This window comes from Hetaerina americana, unplaced genomic scaffold (genome assembly GCF_022747635.1).
Source record: "Hetaerina americana unplaced genomic scaffold, ioHetAmer1.1.p SCAF_12, whole genome shotgun sequence".
NCBI classification, from domain to species: domain Eukaryota; kingdom Metazoa; phylum Arthropoda; class Insecta; order Odonata; family Calopterygidae; genus Hetaerina; species Hetaerina americana.
In genome coordinates this window covers 16,075,788-16,089,970 of record NW_027286292.1, presented here as the reverse complement: position 1 = coordinate 16,089,970, position 14,183 = coordinate 16,075,788, and the positions used below count along the sequence as shown (strand labels likewise).

At 34.1% G+C, this 14,183-nt stretch overlaps 1 protein-coding gene across 4 annotated transcripts in view; it reads right to left on the bottom strand.

The window, feature by feature from the left end:
- Itpr (Inositol 1,4,5,-trisphosphate receptor) overlaps nucleotides 1-14,183 on the bottom strand; it is a 207,545-nt gene that overhangs the window by 47,666 nt on the left and 145,696 nt on the right. For all 4 annotated transcript variants that reach the window (XM_071582736.1, XM_071582737.1, XM_071582738.1 and 1 more), the window contains exons 20-26: nucleotides 13,639-13,804; nucleotides 13,234-13,539; nucleotides 11,516-11,782; nucleotides 11,232-11,432; nucleotides 10,947-11,062; nucleotides 10,737-10,872; nucleotides 10,367-10,624 (exon numbers count right to left, since the gene is read on the bottom strand). In XM_071582736.1, coding sequence (XP_071438837.1) covers nucleotides 10,367-10,624; nucleotides 10,737-10,872; nucleotides 10,947-11,062; nucleotides 11,232-11,432; nucleotides 11,516-11,782; nucleotides 13,234-13,539; nucleotides 13,639-13,804 — 1,450 coding nt within the window. The remainder of the gene's footprint in view (nucleotides 1-10,366; nucleotides 10,625-10,736; nucleotides 10,873-10,946; nucleotides 11,063-11,231; nucleotides 11,433-11,515; nucleotides 11,783-13,233; nucleotides 13,540-13,638; nucleotides 13,805-14,183) is intronic.

Here is a 14,183-nt window from a genome sequence, read left to right as displayed (position 1 = left end):
TGGTGTTCTAGAAGTTACAATAAATAATTTGAAACATAGAAAAAATATTATTTTGAGTACTCTTTCTATCTTAAACGTATAGTCTCAATTCCGTTGTTACACTTTAATGGCAAATTAAAGATTCAATCCAACACCTACTGATATACTCATGAAATGCTCCATTGCTCACATTAATTGCCATAGTATAGAGCTTCATCTTTTTCCAGTCATTTGACAAATGCTCATCCTGAAGAAAACCTTTCACTGGGTACCATACAAATTGTTCAAACTGGAACTTCAAATTTCATTAAATTTCTTTTATAAACCAAACTTTTTTCTTTATAGCTTCTTAATTCCCAAGGGTAAGAGAAAATATTCACAGTACACATTTGTAGCGACATAAGTTTCCTTTCTAATAATACCTACAGTGGGTTTTAGCATTTAACGCAATCCAAGCAAATTTAGTACAATATGGCAAAGTTTAATCCAGGAGTTGTCATCCTGTGTTCTCAGACTGGTTGGGCTAACATACGTGGTGGTTTTCAATGGCTCATATTTGACTGTTTTCTATGAACAGTGGTCAGTTTAACAAGCCAAAAATTTAGTTTCTGCGCTCTTCCCATTTAGAAAACTGATGTTTCACATTTTTTCAGGAGAAATTATTTACTCTTATCCTTATTTTTTCTGTCTATCTTGTACTTTAAACCTGCACTGTGATGTCCAAAAGCCGATGTTGCACTTTTGCATGCATCAAATATTTGCAACATCAAAAAAAACCCTTAGAAAAATGAGACTGTATACAGACACATACCCTATTTTTAATTCACATTTTCCTTCAATTATTCCACTTCACCCCTTTGTGTTTCACTTTCAGTCCCTGCCATATGTCCCAGAAGATTCTGTAGCACAGTCAACAAGACCAAGACATGCCATACAATTTAGAGGACATGAACAAAGTTATGATCTATGCAATGGACATGCGGTGTACCCTTTCAATCATGCCTACAATCATTCCAGTTATGTCACAGGCATTTATTTAAAATTATTTTAATAACTATCCCATTCCATTGAATGTTAGCAAGCTTTAACTTCATTGGATATATATGCTCAGAGGGGCATTGATCTCAGATTTGGAAAAATACCTGACTGCTTCATTTTTTTCTTAGGTTGCATGAAAAATAATAATTATAATTGCAGAAACAAAGAGTGCACCCATTTTTCTGCCCTAATATTTAAAGGTTTTAGTGGAAAGGATTAAATAAGTGTGGTGGTTAGCACAGTCATCTGCTACAAAGAGCATCCAGGTTTAACCCCACAGTAATGATGAACTTAACAGTGGTATTCTGATCCTTATTTTGCTGTAATGTTGGAATAAGAGAGTGGGAATAAACTCCAATGGAGTTTCTTCCCCCCTCTTAATTTAACTGAGAGGCCGTAGAGCTCATTATTTCTGGCTGTAATGTTGGGATCACTTTAAGTATAATACTCTATTTATTGGCTAGAGTGATTTCCTTTGACCACTTTCTTTCGTGCTGTTCATTAAGATTAGGCTCCTTAAGATCTTACCAAATCCTAAACACTGAAGTAGTAGTTTTAAGGGGAGGCGACCGACAGCTGAGGTCATTTGGGCCATAGGGGATGGGCAGGAAAGGATGAAGGGTGGAGAGAAACCCGGCGTCGGCATTAGCCTACTCTTTACAAAAGGCGCCAAGAGATCCACAGTTTAACGTTCCATCCGACGGACGGCGTACTCACTCAAAGTGCCCTCCACAAAGCACTCAAGTAGGGATCGAGATACCTCTGAAAAATATTAAACACCACCGGGATTTGAACCCGGGCCCTCTGGGTGGAAGCCAGTACGTTAGCCCCCGCACCATCTCGATCCCCCTAAACACTGAAATATCTCTATCAGTACAAATGGCTACAGATGTTGGCCCCCAACATACTTACAATAACTGTAAGTTAGAGGGCTAGTGTTATCTCCTAGGATCACTTTATAAAAATATTTTCGATTGTCTTTAAAATAAAGGCACTAGGGAATATACAGATAAAACTCTAAGTTAATAAGTTATACTGATAAGTTTTGTAGATGCCTTGATGGCTAAAAGTATCTAACCTTGTCTATCTAGCCTTGTCAATATCATACTATCTAACTTAACTCTGAAATGTCAACTATATTCATGAATAATGCTAGGAATTAAATTAGCCCCTTTTTAGCCTCACATGGGTTGTTAGGCTAACCTCCTGAACTAATTGAGCATCATGCTATTTTATTAATCATAAAGGAATTCGTTGATTTTCTAATACACTTCATGGCGATATTTTTATCCAATGCAATGACAATTTCCCTTCAATAAGAGGCATTAAATATTGTTTCTATCTCCTGCATTATCTTTTATTAAATATGTCAATCCTGTAGCATTGATAGATATTTACCTAAATACAATGCCATGTGTCAATGTCAAATATACTATAAAATCACCCCACAAAATAATGGGAAGTAATGATTCCCTGATGAAAACCAATTTAATCAGTTGTGTATCATTATTAGGATAGAGGGGTGCAAAAATCATAGACATGGACCATTGGAAAAGGCAACTAGTGAAGACTGATTCCGAGGCTTGAGGAAGATAAGGCAAAAAGATAGATAAAATATGAAATTAGGAAGTAGATATCAACATAAGTATAAAAGAAGAAAATTAGGAATACTATCTAGATAAAAAAAGCAGACACAGGGACATGATAGATAGTTTGGAATAAAATCGAAGGGAAGACCCCATAAGGAGGGCCAATGGACGAATATGCAGTGCAAGTAAAGAAGTTTAGACAGATGAACTAAATGGAGATAAGAGAGCATTAGAAGGATAGTGGTAGAGGACTACAATCAACCAGTATTCAGGTTAAAACACTGATGATGAATAAAAATAGCAGAAAAATTCATTAGCATTCAAACAAGGGGTTTTACTAATGCACCCACATGAGCAAAGACATAGCATAGTATCACAAAATTTCAATCACTCAGCTCTCATTATATCACAGTAAACACTGACAACTACTGATAAACTTAGGTAATTCTTGAGCATCACTACCTGTTGGTAGGAAATAACCAGAGACACAAATTTTAAGATTAAATATTAAGTTCATCACTCTGGCAATCGATATTTTAACAGGCTAGGAAAATACAACAGGAGAGAAGCAGAAATTTTTTCCCAAACTATCATGACAACCCTTGGCAACCACCACTTATTGGGGCACAGTATCAAGAGAATTATTCATAATCAAGGAGTTTGATAAATCATTCTCTCATTTTTTTCATATGAATCACATGGGCAGCATGTCCTTCCAGGAAAAGGGCCCAGACTTTGACAGCTTTTCAACGTATCCCTTTCCTCTAGTCAATTCAAGTTCATCATCCATTCATTTTTAATCTTTCGCTCATGTACTTGCTTTTCAGCTAAATTACATCTTAACAAGACTGCAGATCAAGCTGTTAATAAGCTCAATAACACATAGCTTCTTCATATGTCCATTACCACAATGACAAAGCCACTCAAAGAGAGCAATTATTTTTTTCAAAATTTTAAACAGAATCCATGTAAGAACTATGACTGTGGCTGGCTAAGTCCTATGATAAAGAAAGAGCTACAAAAAGCTACAATTCTCACCTGAGAATTATGAATGGTCAGTCTCAGCAAGTGGAAAATATATGAACTTAGTCTTAAAATATGGATGATGAATAATTTACAGATTTCCATTGATACAAACCTGATGGAATCATACATTACTCACAATAGTGAGTACCTTTTTAGTTTGCAATATCTAGGTAATATGGACTATCTTATGACTCAGTATACGAGGACTTAAGTCATGAAGATAGGAGCACACTTCATCAAAAGTTGGGGTATGCATTTGCGCAAGTGTTGAAAGGTACTACCAATATTTCAAACATTTTGGGCACTCAATTATTGTTTGACAATCATTTGAGTGAGTCCTTATGAGGGTTTTTGTGAAAATGGAAAAAATTGAGTATCAAGCTGTCATTAAAAATTTGTTTTTTAAGGGCAATACGCCTACAAAAATCAAAGATGAGTTGGACTCTGTGAACAAGGACTCCGCAGCAACATTTACGGCCATGAAATTTAGGGCAGCTGAATTTGAGGATGGCCCTACCAGCTAGGTTGATGATGACCATTCAGAACAGCCAAAAACTGCGACAACCACTGATAACATTAAAAAAATTCATCAACTGGCATTGGATGATTGTTGAATTAAGGTTAGAGAGATAGCAGAGGCTATGGACATATTAAAAGAACAAGTTTGTCATAAACTAACAGAAGAATTGGACTGCATAAGTTATCAATGCAGTGGGTGAAGCGTTTGCCCACTTTGGACCAATAACACATTCAAATGAACATTTCCAAGGCACTGTTGGAGTGGTTTAAGCAAAGCAAGTCAGATTTTAGCATTGATTCACCACTATAGATGAACTTCGGATCCACTACTGTCCTCTAGACATGAAAGAAGAGTCAAAACAGTGGCCTGCAAATGGTGAACCTACTCCAAGAAAGGCAAAGACAGTATAAAAAGCAAATATTGCAAAATATAGTCGCCATCAGCTGGAAATGTGATTACGACTGTATTTTGGGATAGTCATGGGATTGTGTTCATCGATTATCTTCAAAAAGGTAAAACAATAATAGTATAGTATTAAGAATTATTATTTGACCAGCTGACGGCAGAATGTGCTAAAAAAACAACCGCATTTGTAGATGTAGAAAGGGCTTTTCCATCAGGAAAATGCACTTGCTTACACTTCTGTGGTCACCATGGCTAAAAATCACGAACTGCACTTCAAATTGGTTGACAACTCACCTTATTCACTAGATCTGGCCCCCAGCCACTTTTTCCTAGCCTTAAAGCTTCACTTAAGAGGACAGAGATTTTCACCGGACAAGGAGGTTATCGCATAAGTAAACATCTATTCTGCAGAGAAAGACATTAACTACTATTTAGAGGGGTTAAATAAGTTAGAGTATTGCTAAAAGAAGTGTATAAACTTAAAAGGAGATTATGTTAAAAAATAAAAATAAATTTGAAGGAAAAATGCCTTGCTTACTTATTAGGTTGGAAACTTTTCATACTACCCACGTAATGCAACCATTGATTTCCCAGAAACTTGTACTAATTTGTTTACCAAGCTGTTTTTTCAACTGGAGGATTTTTCCCAGTACCTAACTCGTGTTTGATGAAGGATACCAGCACAATACTTGATCATTTCATTAAAAGAGAATTTCTTTGTAAAAATTAATTTAGATAGAATCAAATAAACCTTAAAATGGAAAATACTAATTTTTTTTTGCAAAATGAGTTTGTCAAGTTGATTTTGAGGGTCAAAAGGTGGGAATAAATTTTAATCATGTCCTTTCATCTTTGAAGAGGCCTATATTAAGAATTAAATAAATGGACATGATAATCATTAAAAGGTTAATAAAAGATACTTTTAACCATATTCAGCCAATTGCTAGTGACCTAAGACACTATTTTAATAGGTCCCTTCTTCACAATTAATGAACTACCATTTTTCTGAGATTATTTATATATGAATGTGTATCTTAGACATTAGTCACCATGTAGACAGTTACCCTATTTGCCTGTGCATTGAGAAGCACAGCATTCAGTGTATATTCATTGATACCCTATAACTTTCATGAGTTAAATGAGTATTATTAACAAACACATTTGCATTAACTGCCAACAAATTAATACACCGAACTGTTGAAATCTCACTTTAATTGAAATTTCCCCATAACATCACCTACAAATCAACTGAATGAGCAGGGGAAATTTTTTTATTGATAACGCCAACACTACTGTGGCAGAGGGTAAAATTCTGACAGCATAATATGTCCTTCTGATTCTGTAACTCAAGACAGCAGCTCCTGGGTATAATTTGAGGTTACCAAATAGCACCCAGCATAAAACTAGTAAAAGGTATGCATTATATTTGAAATGTACCCTTATTTAAATAATTCTGTCAGTCACATTCATGTGCAAGGGAGTTTCCTAACATAGGAAAATCTAAAAATGGCAGAAAAAGTGGATAGAGGACAAATTGAAAGTTAAGGGGATATTAAAGACCATAATACAAAGGTGAATATTACTTAATCAAGGTAGAGGAAAATGGAGAATAAGCTTTTTAGACAGAAATAACGCACATAAAAGTTTTGAGATCTGAAGAAGGAAATAATGTATGGCAAACAAGAGGAAGGCCTTGAGATACATTATATGAGATAGATGTTAAGGAAAATTTAAATCTACCTTCAATAAATAGAATAATTTAAACTGAAATGCAACAGGTAAATCATAGTGACCAAAATTTGACAACCAGTCACTAGTAGAAATTAAATTTAGAAAGTACTAAGTTTCTGAAAGGAATTACTTTACAGCATTTCTACATTTCATACATGCACATACACACATCACAACCAGTAGGCATGACTTCTATTGTAAAGAAAATTCAATTAACTTAACAGCAATAAGAAGAAACTTCTTTAATAAACCATCTCCATTTCTTTGGTCAACAAAATTAACTGGATTACAACATTCTCATGTTTCCTTGATTATCTGAATAATAATAATACAATTTATCAATGGAATTGCTATTTGAAGGATATACTATCTTGGAACACTCTTCAGTGCAGTACATTGCACCATCACTATATTGATTTTCAGACCGCAGTTTTTTACTAGTTAAACTTGCCACAATATAACACATTTGGAAGTGCAATATGCTTTACAAGATGTTACTGGTATGTGCGACAATTTCCAGAACAGTAAATATAATATTTTTAAGCTAATCACGTCAAAGACTGATGAATGTCACTAATCACAACAGTAAAGCAAATACTCTCTGCAGCTGCATAGGCAAAAAACCTATCCATCTTCACTCATGGTCTACAAAAAAAATCATTTTTACATTGACTGACCTATCAAATATTGCCTAAATAAGCAATTTCGGCTGATTTAAAGTATTTCATTACTGTTATGCAATTATTCAAAAATGGAAAATTGATGTTAAGTGAAGACAAAAACAGCCCTCTTTAGGATGAAAAATATTATTTTCTAATAATTCGTATTCATCTAGGATTAAATTTGAGTGTGATTTCAAATAAAGTTAGCCAATTGATGTTAACAAGATGGTAAGAATTTGTTGCAACGAAGAAAACTGATTGAAAATTTATATTCACCTATGGCACTCCCTACAATTATAGACTATCATGTACAGACTGTATAAACTCAATGGGCTAGGATTAATATGATTCAAGTGCTAGGGTTAAGATAAGGGATCATTCAATTTTGCAGCTAACTCTACAATCATTTACATAATACAATGGATCATTTTCTACAGTGGAAGAAAAGCATGAAATGCATAAAAAAATAAGTCACAAGGATTGCACCTGTATTGACAGATGTAGAACTGACCAAATGTCAGATAAGTTTGAATTATACTGCATAATTTTATTGCATGCCTTCTTGTAATGAGATTTACAAAATTATAAAAGAAATTTGCCCACATTTTCAGAAAAAAAGTGATAAATCAAACAAGTAGAAGAAAGTTTTTGTTTTTAAATAGAAGTATTGTTGAATGGAATCAGTTACCAGAAGAGTTATTTGAGCCCTTTCCATCAACTGTTAGAAGTTTTAAGAATAGGTGGAAGGTAGCCACTGGACAAAGGATTGGGTGATAAACTTTACAATGATGGTCTGTAATGATAGTTTGTCAGTGACGTGGATGGTGAAAAATTAGGCAGTGAAAGTGTGTGATGCTTGTTGCCGAGCGATTTCAGATAGGGTATGAAGTTTGACAGTGCATGACATTGGATGGTACATGGTTTACAAGTTCTGATCCTGAGCCATGTGTGATGGTACTGGCATCATATTTGCTTTGAATATCTTACTGTATAGCAGCTTAGGTTTGTTTTTTTATTGATGTTCATATCATTGTTTCAAGTTTTGATTGTGATGCTAGAAATTTGTGTGCCACCTGCCACTGTCCTTCTGCACAAGTATTTATAATAATAATAATTAATAATTTCCATCAATGAAAGATACACATGTATTTCTTATGGACATGCAAACAGGAACATAAAATCATAGTATTCCAGTTCATTGTGTTAACTGCAGTGAACAGTGAAACTCATGAATGGAACCGACAGAGATGTTCAATTAGAGGTGGAATTCTGAACAGCACAAACCTGGTACTAGTTTTATTCTTCGTACTGACTAGCAACACTAAATTATGCTTGGGGCTGCTATTCTGATTTGTAGAATCTGAGGGGCCTAATGTGGTACGTAAATTGAGTCCACTGCTACGGTTGCACAGGAGAAATCAGTTACAGAATTATATCCCCAAATGATTCACACCACAACAATTATTCACACATCATTCAACATATGAAAACTAATTCTGTGATGCCTACAGAACACAATAAAAGAAAACATTTATGCACAAAACAATATACGGATAAATAATTCATGAGCCATCCTAAATACAATTTTAGTGCATTACAATCAGCCATACATTTAAACAGGATTTTAATTTAAATTATGTTAAAATGATTCAATATGCACAGGTAAAATTGTGTTTCTTCCTTGTGGAAAGGTAAATAGCATAAACTAAATTTCATAAATGGTTTCTAAAAAAATGAATTTATACTATATGTAAGTGGCAGGTATCAAATGAATATAAAAGATGTTTCAAGTTTGCATGATATGCATTTTTCCCTCAACTTTAATGTCCAATTCCCTCAATAAACAAAGGCTGTTCAACAGAGTAATCATTTCATTTTTAATAGCACTATTTGGCTCAAAGACATTATTTTGTTATAACAAGCTTATATACAGGTAAGCTATATTTATTCATAATCTAAAAATATTTATGTTACTAAGCTTAACATGCAACATATATGTGGTAAGTTTCATTGATTTCATTCCAGGATTGCATCAGCAGCAGCCTTTGCTAGTTGAAACATATTCAGTTTGCCTATGTCAACATTAGAGGTAATCCAAGACATACAATGCGATGAAATTTTACTCTTACCTCAACAAATTATCAGCCAAGGCCTACGTAATTCTACAGGAGACTTATGGAGAGTCTGCCCATCCATATAGCACAGCTAGAAAATTTGATATGTTTAGAGAGAGGAGACTTTCAAAGGAAGGCCGACCCAGATCTCTATTCACTGCTCTGATTGAAGTAAACATTAACACCACTGATGCCTTTGTGAGGAAAGTTCATTAAATATTAAGAGCACTATCACAAATCCTGGAAATTCCATTACATGTCACACACACATTGGTAAAAGACAAAATGCACATGACACTTGTTCGTCACAGTGGGTTTTGAGACTGCTCCCAAACAATAGCCCACTCATGTCCAAAATTATTTGCAATTGAAGTTAATGTTATGGGGAGATAATGAGTTCCTTTCTAAGGTTTTGACTGCGGAAGAAGCTTCTTGGCTTCATCATTTTGACCTTGATACAAATAACAAAACTTTGTGAGGACATCTCCAGCATGACCAACACCAAAAAAGTCAAAGTGGTGGCTTCTTCTGGGAAAGTAATGCTCGGGTTATTTTTTTGTATTCAGGAAATGGTGGTTCAGCATGTAATATCAGCACACACAACTGTAAATAAAGCATTCCATAGTGATATGATGAAAATTCTCAAAGGTCATATCAATCGCAGAAGACCAAATTTTGATTAATCACGGAGGATGCTGAACCATTATAACACACAGCCACACATTGCAAAGGTCGTTATAGGATAATCTATTCGGAATACCCACCTCATCCTCCTAACTATGGAACTAGCCTTAAAATTTTCCTATTCCCCAAAGTTAAGAAATACCTTCGTGGAAGCCATGCTCATCATCAGACGCAGGCACAGGTGAAATGATTATGATCAAACTTGCAACTGCTGCTGCAGATGCAATAGGGGAGACAAATCAATGACACTTCTACCATATATACCTTACACTATGAGCCAACAATATAACAAAATTTTGGACAATCAATTATGTGAATAGAAATACATGATCCTTAATTGAAAAGCCCTTGTAATATTAATAATTAGTATGATTTAATATATAAATAGTAATTAATAGCATAAATAATTGACAGACCAACCCAGCATTATACATATGTGATTACTCCAGGTTAACCATTTTTCAAGGAAGATTATCAAGTTAAAATTAAAATTTTTTTTTAAATATATTAACTCCAAGAAAAAGGCCAGGAAGGTTGACAACCATGCATAGAAAATAGAATTCTTTTAGTTAAAAACAAGAACTTACTGATATGCACCAATTTATTATTTTACAATACCTGAACAGTGGTACTTTGGTCAGAAAATGGGCTGTTGAAGAATGTGTTGATAATGTTCATGACACAGTGGGTGACATAATTTTCCAGGGCCAGATCAGCATGCTTGCGGTCATGAGTTGCATTTGCAACAACACCCATATCAACTAAAAAGCTTTTCTCAAACAAACTCCACATGTGATTGGATGTGTATATTTCCTTCATTTCAACCTCTGTATCAATGTAGCAGTGATTAAGGAAGTTTATATAAGCCTCCTTGACCTGATATAAAATTGCAGAAGTAGTCATTAAATTGTGCTTTATTCCATAAGAAAGTAATATTCATATAAGAGTCATCCACCCTATGAATTTCATATTATCCACTTGAACTTACTTCAGGAATGCAGTCCTGATGAGATACCATTGCTACAATATCATCCAAGGGCAATAAACTGTGGCATTTTATCTCTGTATAAACATTTTTGCCCATGGTACAGCAGGCTAAAAGTTTCACTAATTCCACATGATATCTGGAACAAAGATTTTCTTTAAACAATGAATTGAAAATTCCTGATTATAATTAATATAAATCTATTATTGTTACCTCAAAGCACTGCTTTCATCCATTCTGTGTCTCTCTGATCTCATCATTTCAACAAAATGATTAAAGGAAGCTTTATCGTTATAAAAAACAAGAACATCCTCTCCCGCATTAACCAGCTGAAAAAGCAGGCAAATATGGAAGGATGTATGTTAATTTCCACGAATACACATTTCAACTCATTAATATAAGAAACCATGGTATTTAAAATGTAAATCATACAATTTCTTTCTTTCTACCATTAAGCTGAGAGCACCATATTTTGAATAAATATAAATGATTTATTACCTCTTGCATAACCATATCTTGACACTTCCTTATAAACTGATTTTCTGCCTTCACTATTGTCTGCAGGAACTTCAAATACTGGACATGTCGACCATGGGTTTCGATGCAATGCACAAAATGCTGAATGACTTTTTCATTTACTTCATTACAAAGAGTAGAATTGTCTTGAAAAATACTACAGACTGTTTGAGCTTCCCTAATCTATAACAGAACCCAAAAATACATATTAGAAAAATTTATATCATAAGTTCTTTCAAAGATTTAAATTATGCAATTATACATACCCCAGGATTTAGAAATAAATCTAACTGCTTATGAAGAAGAGCCTGATTTTGTTGATTACCAAGACAAAAATTCTGAAGAAATTCGTGTGCTAAACGCATTAATTCATTCATTCGAACATCTTCTTTTTTATCATAAGGTATTTGTAAAAGATCAAGCACAACCGTATGAACACCAACATTTCTCAAAAGCCTTTGCTCATGCTTCCGAGGTTTTACAGTTCCTCCTGCTCCAGGTTGAGTACACAATTTATTCATTCTAATTAAAATCTATAAAGGAAAAAAATTCTAATTAACAATATAACTAAGTGTCATGATACTTCTGAGCAATAAAAATCACATAAAACATAAAAAGTAGAGAAAAAATTGTAATTCATAATAAATGTGATAATTTTCCACACAATGTCCAAAAACTACATTCTCAAATTTCCTATCCAGTACAATACTACTTTTATATTTTAAAATAGGACATTTAGGATTATTCTGTGCATGCCTCTATGAACCTATGAAAAGGCAACTATGTAGTTCATAAGTATCTGTACAGCTATGTTCCTCAGCCCCTTAACAATATACACATCAAATGTTTTCCCCACTTTTTCACATGGGCCCCAGTGACAATGTATACAGCTTGAAAATTCGACCTATGTCCAATAAATAGGTCTCTCCTAAATCCTTATCACAGAAGCTGTTCCCAGAATGATGAGTTAGATACATATAATTCACATCCAAATGCATATTGTGTAAAATACTGAGAAAAATGCAGAAAAACAGATCAACAATTTAACATAATTACAAATTTGAATTAGAAGGAGCAACTTAAGCCCCTCTTTCAGACCCACCACTCAATAATTTCCTATTTTATTGAATAAAGATAATGATTATATACATAGTTCTCTGATCTACAGCTTTCTAAATACTTTAAAGGCAAAGCTACAGTCAAGCATTGACATGAACCCCCATCTATGGTTTTTCCTTCAACATAGTCAAAAACAGTACGTCTTTTCATGCTGAGCTTTGAGATTTTTAATAAAATAGCATTACAACATGTTATTTTTCTGTTCAGTCACATTTCCAGCAAACGAATTAAATGTAGTGTTTATTTAATGCACTACATAATCAAATGTGTAAATTAACCAATCGGTAAAATACTGACATGCTCAAATGCATTTGGCAAATCTTGATGCATCTCTCACTTCGTAGATTATTAGTTGCCAAAAGATATTTCTTTTTGCTAAAATTAAATAAAGCAAAAAGTACAAATTTTAGGATCAACTTTTTGTATGCACTAACGAAATAATTTGGCATTGATTTTTACCAGTAATAAATACTGCTTTTGTCAAAACACTTAAAGCTTCCATTGCAACAGAGAGTGAAGTTTCCAAAATTCAATTGCACAATTCTGAGTTGGTAACATGTTGTAAAGAGGCAGGGACAACTTCTCTTTAGGACAAAGTGCAGCCCAAAAATAGATTTCCTAGCTACTCATGAATATGGAAGAGGAAGGGAGTAGGGTAAGAATCAGGAGTGGATTAGAAGAGAGGAAACGCCACCACATTTGATCATGGGATAACCCATCCATCAGATAATTGGTCATTAGGTAATCAGCTGCTCTTATTTACAGGACAAATTTTAAATGAAGCCAAGTCATAGCGGACGACTCCGTTAAAAGTTACTGTCACGGCATATCCCACAATTCTTTGAATTTATGTACGTCTTCTTACCAACTGAATCTTTTTATACTCCTCTGCTTGCTCTGTATGAAGTGGAGGGCCAATATCTAAATCAATGGCTGACCCTTGCTTATCTGTGGAGCCTAAAGTTGGTGGGCTCTTCTTGGGTGGGTCATTCCTCTCACGGCCATCATCATCTCCATCATCTTTGCTTTTCTTTTTCTTTCCATGTTCCTCAGAACTTTTTGATTTATACACCCACAGTTCAGACTTCTCCACTGATTGCCGTAGAACATCCAAATCTGCTTTAATTTGTTTGTAAGATTCAACATCACTGTCAGACACAAGCAGTTGCACCTATTGGATTGAATAATTGAATACTAAGTAAAACTAGAAACATTTTTATTTAACAATATTTTTAAAATAATGACAATATCATTCTTTACAATTCAATACCTGTTTGAAAGCTTGGAGAACTTCCTGACGCTGGCTAAAATGACGAAATAATAAATGCAGAGCTCCGGATACAAGAGGAGGGTAGTCATGCATTGTCAGGTGAAGCAGAACACGTAAGAATGTCCTTCCCCCTTGCCCATCTAAATCCAAAGCAGCACACTCCTCACTACAAAAGCATTATGAGTAATTTTATATCAGTTATTTATCATATTTATGACTTCATCATACCAGTTTATACAACTTAAATACTAGTTTGGAATCAAATGGAATTAGAGTCTAATATTGTTTTTTTATTGTGAATTGTTATTGTAAGATAAACTATGAGTGCTTCAGTGCTTCATTTTTTTCATTTATTCTGGTATTGACACTGGAAAATTTCTGAAAAGATAATTGAAAATACAGCTGTATACACATGATAATAGATAATAGTGTAACCTTCCTGGGAAATGTGAAACATGGTTTTTTAAGTCACCTAAAATCATTAAAAAAAACAGAGAAATGGAAACATCAATAAGTTAGGCCCCCGACATTAACCTCCACAATAT